This window comes from Bufo bufo, chromosome 1 (assembly GCF_905171765.1).
Source record: "Bufo bufo chromosome 1, aBufBuf1.1, whole genome shotgun sequence".
In the NCBI taxonomy this organism is placed as follows: Eukaryota; Metazoa; Chordata; class Amphibia; order Anura; family Bufonidae; genus Bufo; species Bufo bufo.
In genome coordinates this window covers 273,294,642-273,315,276 of record NC_053389.1, presented here as the reverse complement: position 1 = coordinate 273,315,276, position 20,635 = coordinate 273,294,642, and the positions used below count along the sequence as shown (strand labels likewise).

The window sequence follows — 20,635 nt, the reverse complement described above, 5'->3', positions numbered from 1 at the left end:
GGGAATGTGCGTTCCGCATTTTGCAGACTGCACATCGCCGACACTCTCATAGAAAAATGCCTTTTCTTGTCCGCAATTCCAAATAACAATACATGGATTAAGGGCTTATACCCACGAACGTAAGGGCTCTGTGCCTGACTGTGGGGCAGCCGCATGCAGATCGTGGACCCATTCACTTGAATGGAGTCCGCGATCCGCATCCAACGGTCCACACCGCAAAAAAGTAGTGCATGTACTACTTTTATGCGGTGTGGAGGCACAGCCAGAAACACCACGGAAGCACCCCGTAGTGCTTCCATGGGGTTCCGATCCGTGCTTCCGCACCGCATCTCCGGATTTGCGGACCCATTCAAGTAAATGGGTCTGCATCCGTCATGCGGAATGCACACGGCTGGTGACCCGTATATTGCGGAACTGCCGTATGCGGTCCGCAGCACAGGCATGAAGCCCTTAGGCAAGGATGGGAGTTATGGCCCTCTTCTATCTCCATCTGTCTCAAGTCTCTTCCTGCAGAATCGATCGCGGGCAATTGTACTCTTGCAATGGTGGCTGTAATGTCCGCAGACTCTAGGTTATCTAGTTCTCTCCTTTTCCTTACTCCTTCTCTCCTTCTGTAGATCATTCAGTAAATGGCAAGTCTCTGTAGTGTTTTGGGCCGAAAAAGAGGGAGCACAAGTCACAGCTTCCTCTCCCTTACAAACTGTCCCTATAACATACTATTTGCAGATTGCATTGCATTTCGTGGTGACAGGTTCTCTTTAAAGAACATTTCAAATCTTGAATTTCCTGAAATCAGTCTTGTGTAATTTTGTGTAATGGCAGGAGATGCTCAACCAACAATGGGGATATAATTCCAATTATTTATGTTTTTTCTACTCATGAAGTCACTGACTGCATTTCTAAACTTGTTGGCTATGCCTACACCACTGTATTATGAGAAGAGTGTTAAAGCTCACAGTTATCCATTCCATATTAGCTATTAGTTTATGTTAATCTAACCTACTTGATCCATAATTGTGGTTCTTGCCACATTAGACACCTGAAAGTTCGGTTAGCTTAGTATTATAAGCATGAAGAGGACAGGGTAGCCTACTAGTTGACTCATCACTTGGCTGCCAGAGTATAAGATTATGGCACGTATGAGATAAACCTTAACTGGGGCAAACACTAAATTTAATTATACATGAAAAAAGTGAAAACACAGTCACTAGGTCATAAGGGCTAAATATCATAAACAGTATGTATCCATAGAGACTTATCACAACATAATGGTATGCGAGCTAAGCTTAGCAAACCAATCATCTCAGCTCAGAGATGTCTAAGCTACAGTAAAAGCCAAGGAGGCCTGTGCAGTGGGAGTCTCAGTTTACGGCCCCTCACCAAAGCTATCTTCTGACAGATCTCTATCACATGTCAATGGATAAAAAATATTTGAATGTACTGTAAATCACATTTGTATAACAGGAAATTGTCTTCTCTTCATTACAGAATGAGGTTATCAGCCAACAATTGGCCGTCATATTCAGCCAGTGCTATGGTCCTTACCCCATCCCAAAGCTGACCGAGATAAAGCGCAAGCAGACATCTAGGCTGGGTAAATGTTCACAGTTGTCATGTTGAAACTGTAACTTATTTATGGTTTTTTTTGTGCATTGTTACGCTTGGAATGAAAGCTATGAGAACACTGATGAACCAACAGCCCTTGAAGCTAATTAGTAGTCTACACCATGTGTAATATGTCTCTGTATTTTTATATCCTGCCTGCTACACCGGCTGGAACATTTGCTTTACAATGCAGGTCTCATTTATATTGATAACCAGCATCTTCAAGAATCTCACAATGACAGGTGCAATTTAATTGATGTTCAAGGGCTGTATTTACGGAGCAGCTCTAAAAACACTGCCCGAATATAGGATTATCTTCCATGGGCATTTAGGTCTTGTTGTTTATCCATGCATATTCAGAGTCTTTTATCTACCACCATTTTACGAATGACAAGTGCTCTGCTGCTCATGCAGACGTCAGGATTATTGATCTGTTGCTTGTGCAGCTTCGGTTCAGATGGTCAGTCATGCAATTCGTGGATGAGAGTCAAGTACCACAAAAACCGAAAACCAAGGGCTTCATTTATTAAAGGGGTTGTCCGGGTTTAGAGCTGAACCCGGACATACCCATATTTTCACCCAGGCAGCCCCCCTGATGTTAGCATTGCGCAGGGCTCTTTTGTTTACAATAACACATATTTTTATGTATGAACAGTCAGACAGCATTTTTTGGGTAAAAAAGTTTCTACAGTTCATAGATTTATTGCCAGCACCCCAGTAGCAAACATTCTGCTACAAACAATGAACAATGCTTGTTCTAAAAAACTGTTTGATTTTAATTTTTGTAATTACACATTACAGTGGATCATATTCGTGTTACTGAACATGTTGTATGTTACTGCAGGATAACAGATAACAGATAACAGGTAGTTACAGCAAAGGCATTTTACTGCAGCACTGCAAATTATCAGACCCATGTTAGTGAAAACATTACTCCAACCGACAGTGCATTTCAAAGGCATTTTACTGCAAAAATTGCATTCTTATACCCATGTTAGTGAATGCATCATACCGTGTATTTAACCCTTTGAGGACCATAAGATTACCGTCATCAATATAAAAATAATTATATTTATTTTCCCTTTAAGAATGTATTTGAACAATAAATAAAGCTAGATCCATTTGTTGATAAGATCTAATATTTTGACTCAAGTTCTTAATCAGATGATACAGGCAATTAAAAACATGGGACAAATACGTCCCTTGGTCGTTCCTCAAAGGGTTAAAAGACATTTTACTGCAAAAATTGCATTCTTATACTCATGTTAGTGAATGCATTATTGCAACAGACACTGTACTTCAAAGACATTTTACTGCAAAAATTGTATTCTTTTACCTGTTATCATGAACACTTTACTGCATCATACTAGGTAGTTCAAAGATATTTTACTGAAGAAATTGCATTCTTATACTCATGTTAGTTAACACATTACTGCATCATACCACGTAGCTCAAGCACATTTTACTGCAAATCTTATACTCGTGTTTGTGAGCGCATTGCTGCATTATACTGTGTAGTTCAAAGATATTTTACTGCAAATACTGCATTATTACTATTGTAAACATACCAGTGTGCAGTGTGTTTGTAGAAGCAGAGGGACATTTAATTTCACCTCTGTCCTGTTTTTACTTTGTACTGTTTAATAATCTGTGTACCAAACATGTGACTTAATTTTATAGACTTCATAATAAAATGTCTGAAAATGGAAGACTGCAAAACAAAAGACACATACCTCATCATCTGAGTCAGAATGAGGGCAGTAGTGCAAACAGCAGTAGCAACACCGACCATGCAGCTAGTAGTACTAGTGGTAGCAGCAGCAGGTGACAGTTCTCCCTTATTGCCAATAGGCTCCACATTAATATTGAGGACAAATAGGATGAGATTGTGGACTGGGTTGCTCACTCCTCCTCTCATTCAAAAGCAGGATGATAATGTCACCTCTGAGTCGGATACCGTGCATTGGAGCCAGGTATCACAGCATTCCTGCTGCTCCGCCTCCGTGGAACTTCAGAAAAGCCTTTCACTTGCATCATCTCTGCCTTCACTGCCACCTCCTAGTGGGGCACCTTCTTTTTTTCCTAAGAACAGGCTGCAAAACCCCACCACAAGCAATGGGAGATACTTAAAGGGGTTGTCCGAGTAATTTTTTTGTTCTTTGTATGTTTCTAACTAGGCAAATGTAACAGCTTTACCATGCACTTACTGCATCTGTACAGTCGTGGCCAAAAGTTTTGAGAATGACACAAATATTACTTTTCACAAAGTTTGCTGCTAAACTGCTTTAGATCTTTTTTCTGTTGTTTCTGTGATGTAGTGAAATATAAATACACGCACTTCATACGTTTCAAAGGCTTTTATCGACAATTGACATGACATTTATGCAAAGAGTCAGTATTTGCAGTGTTGGCCCTTCTTTTTCAGGACCTCTGCAATTCGACTGGGCATGATCTCAATCAACTTCTGGGCCAATTCCTGACTGATAGCAACCCATTCTTTCAAAATCACTTCTTGGAGTTTGTCAGAATTAGTGGGTTTTTGTTTGTCCACCCGCCTCTTGAGGATTGACCACAAGTTCTCAATGGGATTAAGATCTGGGGAGTTTCCAGGCCATGGACCCAAAATGTCAACGTTTTTGTCCCCGAGCCACTTAGTTATCACTTTTGCCTTATGGCATGGTGCTCCATCGTGCTGGAAAATGCATTGTTCTTCACCAAACTGTTGTTGGATTGTTGGAAGAAGTTGCTGTTGGAGGGTGTTTTGGTACCATTCTTTATTCATGGCTGTGTTTTTGGGCAAAATTGTGAGTGAGTCCACTCCCTTGGATGAGAAGCAACCCCACACATGAATGGTTTCAGGATGCTTTACTGTTGGCATGACACAGGACTGATGGTAGCGCTCACCTTTTCTTCTCCGGACAAGCCTTTTTCCAGATGCCCCAAACAATCTGAAAGGGGCTTCATCGGAGAATATGACTTTGCCCCAGTCCTCAGCAGTCCTTTCACCATACTTTCTGCAGAAGATCAATCTGTCCCTGATTTTTTTTTTGGAGAGAAGTGGCTTCTTTGCTAGCCTTCTTGAACCCAGGCCATCTTCCAAAAGTCTTCGCCTCACTGTGCGTGCAGATGCGCTCACACCTGCCTGCTGCCATTCCTGAGCAAGCTCTGCACTGGTGGCACTCCGATCCCGCAGCTGAATCCTCTTTAGGAGACGATCCTGGCGCTTGCTGGACTTTCTTGGACGCCCTGAAGCCTTCTTAACAAGAATTGAACCTCTTTCCTTGAAGTTCTTGATGATCCTATAAATTGTTGATTGAGGTGCAATCTTAGTAGCCACAATATCCTTGCCTGTGAAGCCATTTTTATGCAACGCAATGATGGCTGCACGCGTTTCTTTGCAGGTCACCATGGTTAACAATGGAAGAACAATGATTTCAAGCATCACCCTCCTTTTAACATGTCAAGTGTGCCATTTTAACCCAATCAGCCTGACATAATGATCTCTAGCCTTGTGCTCGTCAACATTCTCACCTGAGTTAACAAGACGATTACTGAAATGATCTCAGCAGGTCCTTTAATGACAGCAATGAAATGCAGTGGAAAGTTTTTTTTTGGGATTAAGTTAATTTTCATGGCAAAGAAGGACTATGCAATTCATCTGATCACTCTTCATAACATTCTGGAGTATATGCAAATTGCTATTATAAAGACTCAAGCAGCAACTTTTCCCATTTCCAATATTTATTTAATTCTCAAAACTTTTGGCCACGACTGTAGTTGCTCCTTTCTCAGATTTCACTGAGGGTCACATGACCTATGATGTCAGCTTCTCTCCCTGCTCTGATAATTTTTCGTGCACAAGCCTGAGAGAGCAGATATGTGTCTGTACACCAGATGTCACTGTGCTGGCCACGCCCCGCCCCCCACCCACCCACACTGGCTGAGCTGCTGCTCTCTCCCTGTGTCTCCCTCCCACTGGATACTTCAGGAAAGATTAACCCCTTCATGAGCACAGACTCAGGGCTGAAGGCTTTACTGAGTAGCTGCAGGCAGTGAGGAGGCAAATACTGGGCACAGAAGCTGACAAAGAAGTTCTGCAGAGCATTGCACAAGAACAGGTAGGGAGAAGATCCTGTGTGTATGAGCAATGTCATTGTATAGCTGGGACTTGTAGTCCTACACATACAACATGCTGCTGAGTCTCCCAGCAGGCAGACATGTCACTCAGGGAAGCACTTGTATTCACTCCCTTTGCAGAGCAGGGGGAGGGGCAGAGATTGTTGTTATTGCAGGTAAACAAAGGGCCAGAAGAGAACCAGGGAAATGAGGAAATATTTTTTTTTTTACCTAAAACTTGCTTAGCTCAGTTATATATTGCTGCCCATCAGATTTACAGTGCTATATATATATTTTGTATACAGATGTAGCAGCGCTAGCGATCATAGTAAAATCGCGTGAGCGCAGAGCGATATCCTGTACAGTCATTAGTAGCGAAGCGCGTATAAAGAGTAGTGAGAAAAATCAGGGTGCATATGGGTGCAGATGGCGCATGGAACTGCTGTTTCCACTGCATATTCAGGACGACATAGACGTAATGTTATACTGTAATTTCAATTTTTCCCAGTCCATGATCTGCCCCGTTCCCCTCCTCACAGCCATGCAGCGATCAGAACAGATGGAGTGATGGGGGCAAGTGGTCAGGTCTGTGGGAAAACTGGAATTAATATAAGAATGCAGGATGGTGGGGCGGGCATTTCGTGATGGCGACACAGAGGGGATGTAGGTGTAGGTGTGTGAAGGAAGGGAAGGAGGGGAAAAATAAGAATAATGAATAAATAAATGAAAAAGAAAATAAATATGAAAAATTATGAAAATAATAAAAAATAAAAATGTTATTATTATCCTTATTTCCCCCCCCCCTTTTTTCATTCTTTTTCTTCTTTTTCATTCTATATATATATATATATATATATATATATATATATATTATTATTATTTTTTTATTATTATTTTCATAATTTTTCATATTTATTTTCTTTTTCATTTATTTATTCATTATTCTTATTTTTCCCCTCCTTCCCTTCCTTCACACCCCTACACTAACACATTTATTCCACGGTGTGCTTTATTATACATTTTTGCGTCGGCCTTACATATACTTGGTTTTTTCACTATACTTGTGTATATTCGCACCGCATTTACTTTGCATCTTAATTTCAATAATATAATGTCTTTCTAATCCGGTTTTGTATTATATATTTATGTATTTATATATTTCATGAATTTCTCTACCATCATGTATTATTATATCTATTATTTATTTATTTATATATATATATATATATTTTCTATTTTTTACTCTTCACTTTTCTCACTTTCACCTTATTAATTCCACCATCAGGCATATTATTGTCATTCATTATTTTTATTATTTTTTAATTTTTTAAGTTACCAATCATGGATTCCAATATTTACTCGCCTGCACTACTTTTTAATTAAACATTTATATTATTGGTATGATTACCCTCATATTTTCAAGTATTCATTTATTTATTTATTCATATCACACAATCACTGTTTTCCACCCACTATTTCACATGTCTAATTATGATTATGTTTGTTGTTTTTGGGCTATGTCTTTGTATGTATCTTTATGTATAACATGCATACATATATATAAATGCACTTTTTGTATCTGTTGTCCAACCTTATGTATACTATTTCTAAAGTTGTCCAACCATATGTATATTATCTTAAAGTAAGTCATGCCGCACCGATGTACAAATATGTTATGGCTACTGTTTCTGAAGTGAGAGGTAGCCCCTTTTTTCTATGGATGACTTTGTCTCCTATGTTTCACGCTGGTTCCCTGACTCTCCTCCCCCTGTGCGATGCGTGCGCGCGTCATCCGGGTGCCGCCTCCGGCGCCTTTCGCCCGAGCGTCCCCACGCCGGAGCCACCCGATCATGTGACTTGTCGCCGGCCGTGGGGTGAGTGGATGCGGTCGGCCTGGATTTTTCGCGCGCTTCTCAGACATACGCACCTGGGGACGAGTAAGTACCAACTCTCATTGGCTGAGAGAGACCTTTTATACCTGATTCACAGTGATGGCGCTACCCCCTGACGAAGGCATGCCTAAACGCGCGTTGGGGTAGCGCCACCCTGGGTCTCTTTGCACACGGTTTGTTATAGGTGAGCTTCGGTCTCCTGCTACTCCCCCTTGGCTATACGATCTTGTTGTTCACATACACCTGGTCTATTTATGCAACATACTTCCATCTTTATTTGTGTCTGCATATTCCTTATGCCATTGGGGGTGTATGTGTTGACCACTGTCTCACCTGGCACCTACTGGTTCCATTATTTATTTATTGCATGTGTTGGGCACTGTACCCAGAATTTTTTCCTCCCATGTTACATAAAATTATTGTATTCTCTCATCCGTGTGTTTTCCTTCCCGGGGTGGCGCTCTTTTTTGTCCTCCGCTCTTATTATCATGTTTAACGGCATCACATGCATTAGCTTTTTCTATTTCTGTTATTTTAATCATGCTTCAATAAAATTTCTATTTTTGGTACTATGAGCTCTATTCTTCTTTGTTTCTAATGATAAATCTCGTTCCTAGAACAGGCTTTGTCCGGTATTGCAGCTCATTCCCACACAAATGAATGACTACTTTTGCTAATACCGGACAACCAATTTAAGTAAAAACTAAGTAAAATCTCTTTATGCTACAAATAATAATTTCCTTTTTGTCGCTTTGTAGATCCTCATTTTCTCAACAACAAAGAAATGTCGGATGTCACCTTTATTGTGGAAGGAAGACCTTTTTATGCACACAAAGTTTTGTTATTCACAGCATCTCCAAGGTACAAATGACAGAGCACCAGGGCTGAGAAGGGGGTCTAGGAACAGAATTGCTTACACTCCCCAGCACAGTCACCAAGCACTGCGGCCTCCTAGCAGCTTCCCAAGTACAGCGCCGTCCATTGGAAAGCAGCTAAGCCCCTGTCATTTGAATGGGACAGAGCTGTACTTGTCCATGTTGGAGCCCAGCCGTGCCCATCAGCAGTGAGCCCCACTCCTCTCCTCCTCTTCTTGACGGGTGCAGCTGGGCTCCAGCACAGATAAGTACAGCCCCTTGGGCTCTTTTCAACCTGATTAGCATAGGCTACTTTCACACCAGCGTTTGTGCTGGATCCATCATGGATCAGCAGAAACGCTTCCGTCATGATAATACAACCGTCTGAATCCGTTAAGGACGGATCCGGTTGTATTATCTTTAAAATAGCCATGACGGATCTGTCATGAACTCCATTGAAAGTCAACGGAAGACCGATCCGTATTCTGTTGTGTTCGAGAAAACGGATCCGCCACTACTGACTTACATTGTGTGTGATGACGGATCCGTCTTGCTCCGCACCACATCACGGACAGAAAAACGCTGCTTGCAGCGTTATTCTGTCCGCGATGGGGACGCAACCAAACGGAACGGAATGCATTCTGCTGCACTCCGTTCAGTTCAGTTTTGTCCCCATTGACAATGAATAGGGACAAAACGGAAGCGTTTTCAGCCGCTATTGAGACCCTATGATGAATCTCAATACCGGAAAGGCAAAGCGCAGTTGTGAGAGTAGTCCTATTTATACAATCATGTTTTGGGGGGGTAGTAAACTGATTTGGGCATAAAGGTACTGTATATTTACAAATGGCTATATAGCAGAGCTATAGGGCTATACAAGCAGTTAAAAACGGTCTAGGGTGGTGACAGATTACCTTTAAATATTACTTTAGTAGTGATTTAATATAAGGTAATTGATGATTGTGAAATGCATTTGTACCTACATGCACCTGTTATACGCCTGGTATACAACTCCTGCAAAGCACAACGCAGAGTATGTGCTGTACAGACTCTGAACCAAAAGGGTGTGAGGTCCTTTAACTTCTGTGTAGAAGGAAGGCCAGGCACATTTTGAATACAGCTTGGAATGTGCCTAGAGTATAAATATATGATGTAGCACACTAATGCAACAGATGTAATAAACTGATCTCACACACTAATGCAACAGATGTAATAAACTGACAGTCATCTGTTAAAGGGCTTGTTGGGATTCAAGTATGGATGACCTGTTGTCAGATAGGTAATCAATAACAGCTTGTGGTGGTTCGACTCCCGGCAGTGAGCACCACAGCCTCTTGCTAGGGCTGTGACATCACGCCCATCAGTCCTATGGCCTTTCTGCAGATTAGTCCAATTCAAGTGAAAGGGACAGAGCTGCAATACCAAGCACATCTGCTGTAGGCATTGTCCTTGGTATACTGTGAAGAGGCGAGAGCTGCGGCCCAATCTGATATTGATGACCTATCCTCAGTAGTGTTGAGCGAATTGAAGTACCCAAAGTGAAATTTGATCCAATGATCTCTGATCTTCAGGATAGCTCATCAATATTTAAGTCCGGGACAAGCCCTTCTAAATGTGGGATAATCCGCTGATTATGCAATGTCTGCCGCCCTTACCTACTTTGCGAGTTCACCGTTTCTACTTACATAACTATGAGTTGTTGTTTTTTTGTTTTTTGAAGGTTTAAAGCTCTTCTTACAAACAAGTCGACTACAGAAAACAGCTGCATTGAAATCAATTATGTGAAATATCACATCTTTCAGGTATGTGTATATATGTGGTAAAAAATGTCATAATTATATATACAGGCTGGGGTCTACTCAAATAGACTTCATACCTGGAGGGGGAGCACTCTATGGCAATTAAATCTAAATTCACATCTACCTATAGAAAGGGAGGAGGGCTCACTGGAAAGGATTTCTATAGCCCCTATTGAACTTATTGGCAGCTTTGTCAATCCGTATACATTCAGCTCCCCCTAGTGGCGGCTGTAGGTAACCAGCATAGAAGTTCAGTGTCTTCTTTCACCTTGTGATCTACAGCAGTGTCATAGTCAAATACACCACTAAGAGTAGACCTGCAGCTATATCTATATTACCACAGGTCTACTCCCTTTTCATGTAAGGATAAAGTATACAGCATGAGCAGAGGTGGCCATTTTAGCATTAGGGAGGTGGCCGAGGGTCCACAGTTCCTTAGTCAGTTACAACACTCCAAACCAAGCTGTTGGAAAATGACTCATGAGCTTTAGCGCCTGGGGGTCCGCACCATTCTCAGTATGAGTACATTACCTGCCGTACATTGGATTGCTTTATATTTGGTAGAATTTTAAGAACATTTTGACATTTTAATGTAAGATTTACTTTAATATAATTTAACATATCAGGTTACAATGGTTTATGAATTATGCACATCATATTAATAAAGCCACATAGTCTGAGCAGTTGGCATCAATTATGTATTATGCAATATCCCCATTGTAGACCAGGATTAATAAAACCGTCCTCACAGAATCAAATTTATCAGTCTATTCAAACATATAGAGAGACCACAGGAAAGTAAATCACCCAGAAAAGTTTGAGTCCAGATAGCCCCACGCTCCACTATTTTATAGGTTTATACCTACTTGGTCTCTGGGTAGAAATGGGCCCTGACCCAAACGAGAGCTCCACCAAATGTTCCATTCTGTGCTGATGTATTTCATATTATATATGACTTGACAAGTTTTATCATTCTGGCTGCATGCTGCTACCACTAGAGGGGGATAAGTGCATACAGTATGTATTTGTACACCTAAGGCTGCTTTCACACTAGCGTTTTTGCTGGATCTGGCAGGGTTCAGCAAAAAACGCTTCCGTTACTGATAATACAACCATCTGCATCCGTTATGAACAGATCTGGTTGTATTATCTTTAACATGGCCAAGACGGATCCGTCATGTACTCCATTGAAAGTCAATGGGGGACGGATCCGTTTTCTATTGGTTCAGATTGTGTCAGAGAAAACTGATCTGTCCCGGTTGACTTGCATTGTGGGTCATGACGGATCCGTTTTGCTCCGCATCCCAGGACAGAAAGCAAACCGCAGCATGCTGCGATTTGCTCGCTGATATGAGAACGGAACGGAATGCATTTTGGAGCATTCCGTTCTTTTTTATTTTATTTTTTCAAATTTTTATTTTCTGTAACAAAAGTAACAATATAAAAAGTACAACCATATTAGTCAATTTAATCCCTTGATCCACCCATCCCAACCCAACCTTCCCTACCATTATTTTGCAATGTGTCTCTAGAAAACTAGAAAAGAGGCCATAAGACGGGGGGGATCCAGCATATGCATCTCAAACAGGAGAACAGAAAGAGGAGTAATATAGGCCCCAAACTAGTCCCTAAGTTTTCCATACCAACCATATCTTCTTCCATTCTTGTTCACTATTTCTTTGCTTATATAAGATATTTTCGTATCTTTTAACTTTATTCACTAAGTTTACCCACATCTTTAAATTTGGGGAATTACAAGAGAACCACATTCAATTGGGCCAGGAAAATTATTCTGGTGAGGAGAGACTTTATATCTTTGTTGCAGTTCACCTCGGACATGTTCAGTTACGTTTTGTCCCCATTGACAATGAATGGAGACAAAACGGAAGCCTTTTTTTCCCCCCCCGGTATTGAGACCCTATGACGGATCTCAATACCGGAAAATATTAACGCTAGTGTGAATGTAGCCTAACATTGAACTCAATGGAAGCTATATAAATCTATCCAAAACCACAGCATAACCTCCTTTAAAATAAGGCTGAGCTGCAGTACCGGACAGAACCCACGCACAAGAGTGGCACTGTTCTGGTGAACAGAATAGATCCTATTTTCTAATCCCGGACAACCATTCTAGTGTCAAATCATGTCTTGACATGAAGGAGGGACCTAGAAAATGATGATAGATCTCTCTCGTACACCTTTCAGTCTTCAGCTACAGTCTAATGACTATGATGCCTACTTAAGCTGTGCCTTTGTTACTATGTATCTGTTTCTCTCTCTTTAGCTGGTCATGCAGTACCTATACTGTGGCGGCACAGAATCACTCCTCATTAAAAATAATGAAATCATGGAGGTAAGATGCGCATTGTGGAAGTCTTCAATAAATGAGATCTTCAGGCTTAACCAGCCGCAGATGTTTAGAAACCATTTAGTTGCAGCTAACGATAAGACAGACACTTTACTGCAATGCCAATTTGCTAATGATTGATAATCCGATATTGACAGCATATTTCTAGTGTTTAGTCTCAGTTCTGTTGCATGAGATTAGTTATGCTGCTATTCTACCTCTCCCATCATGAATTCATTATCCTCTCCACCCCTTTGTCTCTCTCGCAGCTGCTGTCTGCCAGCAAGTTTTTTCACCTGGAAGCTCTGCAACGCCACTGTGAAATTATCTGTGCAAAAAGCATTAACACAGAAAACTGTGTGGATATTTATAACCATGCCAAGGTACTCGTATAATATTACAAGGAGCACATTGATAATACAATGCTGAAAAAGAAAGGAAGGAAGATCCGGCTGATACTAACATTGAATAAATAGGAGGCCGGCAGAAAATTAAAGGGGTTCTGCAGTTTGTTTTAACTGATGATCTATCCTCTGGATAGATCATCAGCATCTGATCAGCGCAGTGAGAAGCTTCTGGAGCGCCGCTGCCTTCTCAAATAGCTGATCAGCGGGGGTCCTGGGTGTCGGACCCCCGCCGATCAGATGCTGATGATCTATCCAGAGGATAGATCATTAGTTAAAACAAACTGTAGAACCCCTTTCATTTCACATCTTCTAAAGTTATGGCATTTTGATCAGCAAGCTGCTGTTATAGGTGGCGCTCAGACTATACAACCAACCTATTGTTATGGGGGTGGTCCAGACTACACAGCCAGACTGCTGTTATAGGGGGCACTCCAGACTACTCAGCCAGAATTGTGTTATAGGGGAGTCCTCAGACTATACAACCATCCTACTGTTAAAGGTATGCTACAGACTACTCAGCCAGAATGCTGTTATAGGGGGGTTGTCAGACTATACAACCATTCTAGTGTTATAGGTATGCTCCAGACTACTCAGCCAGAATTGTGTTATAGGGGGTAGTCAGACTATACAACCACCCTACTGCTATAGGTATGCTCCAGACTACTCAGCCAGAATTCTGTTATAGGGGGTAGTCAGACTATACAACCATCCTACTGTTATAGGTATGCTTCAGTCTACACAGCCAGAATGCTGTTATAAGGGGGTTGTCAGACTATACAACCATCCTACTGTTATAGGTATGCTCCAGACTACACAGCCAGAATGCTTTTATAGGGGGCACTCCAGACTACACAGCCAGAATGCTGTTTTAGGGGGCACTCCAGACTACTCAGACAGAATGCTGTTATAGGGGGTAGTCAGACTATACAACCCTCCTACTGTTATAGGTATGCTTCAGACTATACAGCCAGAATGCTGTTATAGAGGGTGCTCACACTATACAACCAAACTACTGTTATAGATGGAGCTCCAGACTACTCAGCCAGGCATCTGTTATAGTAGGTGTTCAGACTATACAACCAAACTACTGTTCTAGGAGGTGCTCCAGATTACTCAGCCAGAATGCTGTTAGATGGGGTGCTCATAATATACAACCAACCTACTTTTATATAGGTATGCTCCAGACTACTCAGCCAGAATGCTGTTATAGAGGCTACTCAGACTATATAACCATACTACTGGTATAGGGGGTGCTCTAGACTACACAGCTAGAATGCTGTTATAGTTGGTGTTCAGACTATACAACCAAAACTACACGGTACACTACTGTTATAGCAGGCACTACAGACTACTGTTATAGGGAACACACTAGATTACAGAATCAGACTGCTGTTGTATCAGGCACCACAGATTCACAGCCAAACTGTTGTTAAAGGGAGCACTGTAGACTGAGAGACCACTCTTTAAGGGGAGGTCCAGACTACACAATCAAAATGCTGTTATAGGAGGCGGTCCAGACTACACAGCTAGACTGCAGTTATAGGGGGCGGTCCAGACTACAAAACCAAACTACTGTGATAGAGGACACTGCAGAAGACATGGCTAGTTTGCTGTTACAGGGAACGTTCCAGACTACTGTTTTTCTAGAGGACTTCAGCATTGACAGATATATAACTGTTAGGGGCACTCCAGATTACATAGTACTTTCAAATGTAAACTTGCTCTTTAAGAATTCATGTTTTTCAGACAGTAGAATGACAGCACAAGTTTTAGTGAAATTTTACATCAATGCAGTAATCTGTAGTTTCTGTAAAAACACATCATGATTATTCTGATAAAACAGGCAATGCTCATATAGCGGCTGCTTATTTCCCAAACCAGCCATGCAAATAATAGATAAACAGGTTTTATATCTGCTGTGAGGGGCTTTGGTTCAATATATTTCTAAAACTTCAGACATTTTAAAGAGATAGTACACTTTGGATGATTTTTTGTTAGGAGGTTCTGTCAGTAATAAGTGGACTACAGGGAAATCCTACTGCTTAGACCAGCTATTATGTATAATCTGCAGGGAACCCAACAGCAAGTGTTCATTTCTCCTGCAGTGCCCCCACGGGAGAAATGAAGTATCACACCATTCCTATCAAATGAATTGGCTGTTCTTGTAATGCATGGACATGCCACTCTTTGTAGCCTGTCTGTTTAGAGATAAAAAGCCTGAATAGAGGGACCCTATTAAATTTTAAAAAATAAGTTTTATAAACTAGAATCCTGTGATTGGTGGGTTTCACAGTGGTCTAATATATATCACGAATGCACACGGCCGTGGAACATGGACGTGAGCGGTCCGTGGTATCCCGGCCTGGCATCCTGCTGACAGCAGGAGCGCACGGCGTCATTGGTTGCTATGACGCTGTGCGCTTCATGCCGCCGCTGCACTACAGTTATACACTCGTATAGATCATAGGAGTGTATTACTGTAGTGCAGCGGGAAAACTCAAATGGTGGGATCCAAATAACTTTTATTTGATTATTTTTAATTTATTTTTGGCTCTTTGGATTCAGTGGTCATTTTTATGCTGATTTAGCTGTGTATGACCTGTTTTTTGTAGTTGTACTTTAATGTGGCACCATTTTCTAGTACAGTGATGAATTTATATTAATTTCCATTTTGAGGGAAATATAGAATAAAGGTAATTTTTCCCATTTCTTTTTTCATCCATTCATCGATCACTATAAATAATGCTATACATATACTTGGCAACCGTATAGCAATAAAAGATGTATAAGAAACCTACATTTTTTTTACACACTATTTTGTATTCATTATTTTTTAATCCCATAAGGACATTATGTATTTTGCCCCCTTTTTTTGTATACATATCTAGGTATATACATTACCTTATATATTAAGCGATACACAGGCAGTATGTAAGTACTTGTGGTAATGAAAAAAAATACGATTTTGTGACTAATCTGACTCTGTCTTCTAACCTGTTATATCTCTGTGTCTGCAGTTTCTTGGTGTCCCTGAATTATCGTCTTACTGTGAAGGCTATTTCTTGAAAAATATGATGCTCCTCATCGAAAATGAAGCCTTTAAACAACTATTGTATGATAAGAACTGTGAGACCTCGGGCCAGGATGTTCTGGGTGACTTACAAAGGACGTTGGCGACTCGGATACAGTCTATCCATCTATCCTCTTCCAAAGGGTCTATAGTATAGAGTCAGCGGCTGCCAGGGTGGACAGTGTACATTGTTTATTCGCTAAGGCTTATAAGAAGATAAAAGGCTTTTCATTTTGCTGGATTTCCTATTTTTCGGATGGCTTAAGGCAAAAATTCTGAATCTTCCTAAGCTGGAAAAAAATATAAAAAAAAAATCTTATTTTTGTTAAAAAATAGACATTTAATTAAAAAAAGAGGATTACTCTACAATTTTCCAAAGGAAATCATGATGGCTTCGACATATCAACGTGCAATGGATGCTATGTAGCAAGAAAGCCTACTATGAAAGATGCTAAAAATGCAAATGTGATGTTCAGAGATGTCATTCTAGTGATATTTTTGAGTTTCTCAGCTTTACGCAACTCTCGTCTTATGTGCATTACTGGGAAAGGAGTTATATAGAACTGTCTTGATACATGAAGATGGGACTATTGCATAAATAATTACCTGTAATTATGATGGCACAGTCCAATGGAATAGAGCTGGAAGATTTTTAAGGGTACATGACTTTTTAAAGATTTCTAAAAAAAAAATTAAATTAAATTTGTAAAAATTGGGGTGACCCTATAGGTTAAGAAACAAAGACTTTTCTTATCTTTCATTTCTCAAAAGGTTGTCAGTAATATGTCCACAAAGTGACTTTATATTTCCTGATGCAAGTCTGAAACAATCTCCTTTTATTCAGGTTGCCCAGGAAGGAGAAGGTAGTAAAAACAGGTGTTGTTAAAGAAATATTTTAAAAAAATATTTCAGAAAATTGGCATGTCATTAGTTTTTTTTAACAAATTAAGCAAACTCAGATTTGCATGGTGTTATTGTCTTATCATTTTGCCAAGAAATCCACAGTTTGATCATTTAAGCCCATTTGTGAAGTACCAAATAGAGAACACAAAACTTCTGTTTCACTGTGAATATGTGAAATTGATTGTAGGCATTAGTTCATACATGACATAGTAAAAATGGTGCAACTTTTTTTCTCTGTTTTTGGAATATAAGGTCATTTCTTTCTACAGCATTGTAGAGACACCAGTGTGTCTCAGTGTTTGGGTACAGAAAGCCAAAAGGATCATAATTATCACTTACTTATCTTCATTTATCTCATTATCAGTTTTTGTAGAATGGCATCTTAGACAGAAAAAAAATGTCCTAACATGTATGTTTTCTTGTATGTGTCAAACAATTCTTTAGTATATGCAGCGATCACACACACACATTTGTTATGTGCCACATCTTCTGAGACACTTGTTTCACAATCAATTTGCATGACAAAAATAAATGTACAAAAAGGTAAAAAAAAAAAAAAAAGTTTGTGCGACAATGTCTGATGTTAATAAAATAATTTTTGGTTCCTATTTTAAATTGAATAGGGCGTTGTTAATGTAGATCAGCATGCCAGTTTCCACTAAGACATTGATGACTGGTAGATGTAGATAGCCTGACAATGCAATGTAAGTTTTTGGTACATTGTTTAAGGTCTAATGATGTTTCAAGTCTACGTCTTTTTGGAATATCAAGCTTTTCTATAGCTTTGACCAGTATGGCCAGGTTTACATTGTTGATGTTTTTGGGCAAAATGGGTTCTCCAGTTCTATATGGTCAAACCTGACTATATAAACTACATAAAATATCATTGAGATGCCATTTACCAGGCAAAACTAGAGATACCCATGTTAAAGTGATCCTATATTTGCCCATTAACCTTATAGACCCTTGTTATGTGTACCCAATGCTAAACTGGCACTATTCAAAGGTAGAGCCGATTCTGTACATGCTTTTACCACTTTTGGTTGACTCTCCAATAGATTACAAATAACTGCCTACCATAAAGTCTATTTATAATGAATATATTAAAAATGAAATAAATTTAGCATGATAACTTAATGAATTATTGTATAGAAGATTTGTTAACATCCAGTTCAGTCCTAATATATTGTCTGAAGTATTTGACTAATTGACGTCGTCTGTAAATATTGTACAATGCTTTAGAATCAAGGGTTGGGTGCGATATCAGGCTGAAGATGGACGTTCAGTAGATGGAGAAGTGATTATCCACTGTGTTTTTCATCCATTTTTAAGAAGAAAAAAAAGATTTCTATATGTTCTGTAAACTGGGACTGAATGAGACAAATGAAAGGGAAAATCTGAAATTTCACATGTAAAAATAAAACAAATTCCGAGAGCATGAAATTATATTTATTTGGAAAAAGACCAATGTCCATTAAAATAAATTTCAGCTAAAAAGATAAACTGCTTTTGTATGCATTTTGAAAACTAAAGAAGGACAATATTTCTTTATAGGATGTGAATTTACATATTATGACACCATACAAAATTACATTTGGATAATTATTTCCAGTGCTTGACAACATTTCTGATTATGTTTTATACGGAATTCACATATATGTTGTCAAAATTACTTATAAGCAAACTGGGTGGTTGCATGCACACACAAACCCCCATCTGAACTGTTCAGGAGAAAACATTGGTGGTAAGTTAACAAAGCCAGTTACCGTACAAAAGTTACACATTTTTGCACAAGAGGAATTTTGCACCAAAATTTAGACTTTTTATGATTTTCCACTGCTAACTGCACTTTTGAGTGGGACTTAGCGGAAGGGGCAGGCCTCCTTTCCCGACACATTTACCATAGTTTACACCAGAAAACTGGTGTAAATTGTAACTAAAATCTATGCTAGTGTTATAGCTGTAATAGATTTCATCATGTTGCGCCCATACTCCTAATAAATTTGGCACCTCTTACTCCAACAGATCTTTTATTAATACTGATGACTTGTGCTCATGATAGGCCATTAGTATTCGCTGAGATTCCGACACCCAGGACCCTCACAGATTAGCTGTTTGAGAAGGCACTGACTTTCCTGTGAGCACAACATCCTTCTCTGTGTTTACCAAGCACAGTGCCTTACATTGTATAGAGGCTGTGCTTGGTATCGCTCTCAGTCCAATTCACTTCAATAGGGTTGAGTGCGATACCAAGCACAGCCTCTATATAATGTACGGCACTGTGCTTAGTAAGCACAGAGAAGGCCGCGGCGTTCACAGGAAAGTTAGTGCCTTCTCAAACAGCTGATCAGTGGGGTTCCTCACGATCAGTATAAAAATCCCGGAAAACTCCATTAAGGCCTCTTTCACACTTGCGTTGTCCGGATCCGGCGTGTACTCCACTTGCCGGAATTACACGCCGGATCCGGAAAAACGCAAGTGTACTGAAAGCATTTGAAGACGGAACCGTCTTCCAAATGCGTTCAGTGTTACTATGGCACCCAGGACGCTATTAAAGTCCTGGTTGCCATAGTAGGAGCGGGGAGCGGTATACTTACAGTCCGTGCGGCTCCCGGGGCGCTCCAGAGTGACGTCAGAGCGCCCCATGCGCATGGATGAAGTGTCCAATGCGATCACATGATCCATGCGCTTGGGGCGCCCTGACGTCACTCTGGAGCGCCCGGGGAGCCGCACGGACGGTAAGTATGCTGCTCCCCCGCTCCCCGCTACACTTTACCATGGCAAACGGGACTTTAGCGTCCCGGCAGCCATGGTAACCACTCTGAAAAAGCTAAATGTCGGCTCCGGCAATGCGCCGAAACGACGTTTAGCTTAAGGCCGGATCCGGATCAATGCCTTTCAATGGGCATTAATTCCGGATCCGGCCTTGCGGCAAGTGTTACGGATTTTTGGCCGGAGCAAAAAGCGCAGCATGCTGCGGTATTTTCTCCGGCCAAAAAACGTTCCGTTCCGGAACTGAAGACATCCTGATGCATCCTGAACGGATTTCTCTCCATTCAGAATGCATTAGGATAATCCTGATCAGGATTCTTCCGGCATAGAGCCCCGACGACGGAACTCTATGCCGGAAGACAAGAACGCAGGTGTGAAAGAGCCCTTAGACTGGTGTATAAAAATTCTAGTTTTTAGTAAATGTACCTTTGTTGCTACTATTTACAATAATCAATACATAAACACCAATAATAGATAACTCACGAAGTGAGTATGCATACTAGGCCTGTACACCAAGTATCAACACCAAAAAAGGAGAAAAAGGCAAAGCACGACTAACAATATATATAAACTTTATTATGGTTCCCAAAAAGGGAAAATCCGATAAAATACAATGACGGACAATACAGTGGTGGGTAAGAGACACACAGGGTGGAAGAGGATCACAATATGGACAAGATGTAAAAACAATTAATGGAAAGGTCAAAGGGATACTAAATAATTAATAAATACCCGAATGGAGAGTGTACTACAATGACCTAACCAAAGCCATGAACAAGATATTGGAGCCAAATACAGTACATAGGTTTTAAAGTGCAAAGTGCCAAAGATACAATGTACATGGACAATAAAATGAACAGTATGAAAAAA

At 40.4% G+C, this 20,635-nt stretch overlaps 1 protein-coding gene across 2 annotated transcripts in view; it reads left to right on the top strand.

Moving 5' to 3' along the window:
- The window catches only part of BTBD11 (BTB domain containing 11), a 230,005-nt gene extending 211,528 nt beyond the window's left edge, over positions 1 to 18,477 (top strand). For both annotated transcript variants that reach the window (XM_040439449.1, XM_040439440.1), the window contains 6 exons: positions 1,489 to 1,594; positions 8,372 to 8,474; positions 10,188 to 10,269; positions 12,551 to 12,619; positions 12,883 to 12,996; positions 16,038 to 18,477. In XM_040439449.1, coding sequence (XP_040295383.1) covers positions 1,489 to 1,594; positions 8,372 to 8,474; positions 10,188 to 10,269; positions 12,551 to 12,619; positions 12,883 to 12,996; positions 16,038 to 16,247 — 684 coding nt within the window. In that variant the 3' untranslated portion in view covers positions 16,248 to 18,477. The remainder of the gene's footprint in view (positions 1 to 1,488; positions 1,595 to 8,371; positions 8,475 to 10,187; positions 10,270 to 12,550; positions 12,620 to 12,882; positions 12,997 to 16,037) is intronic.
- Positions 18,478 to 20,635: the final 2,158 nt, after the last annotated feature.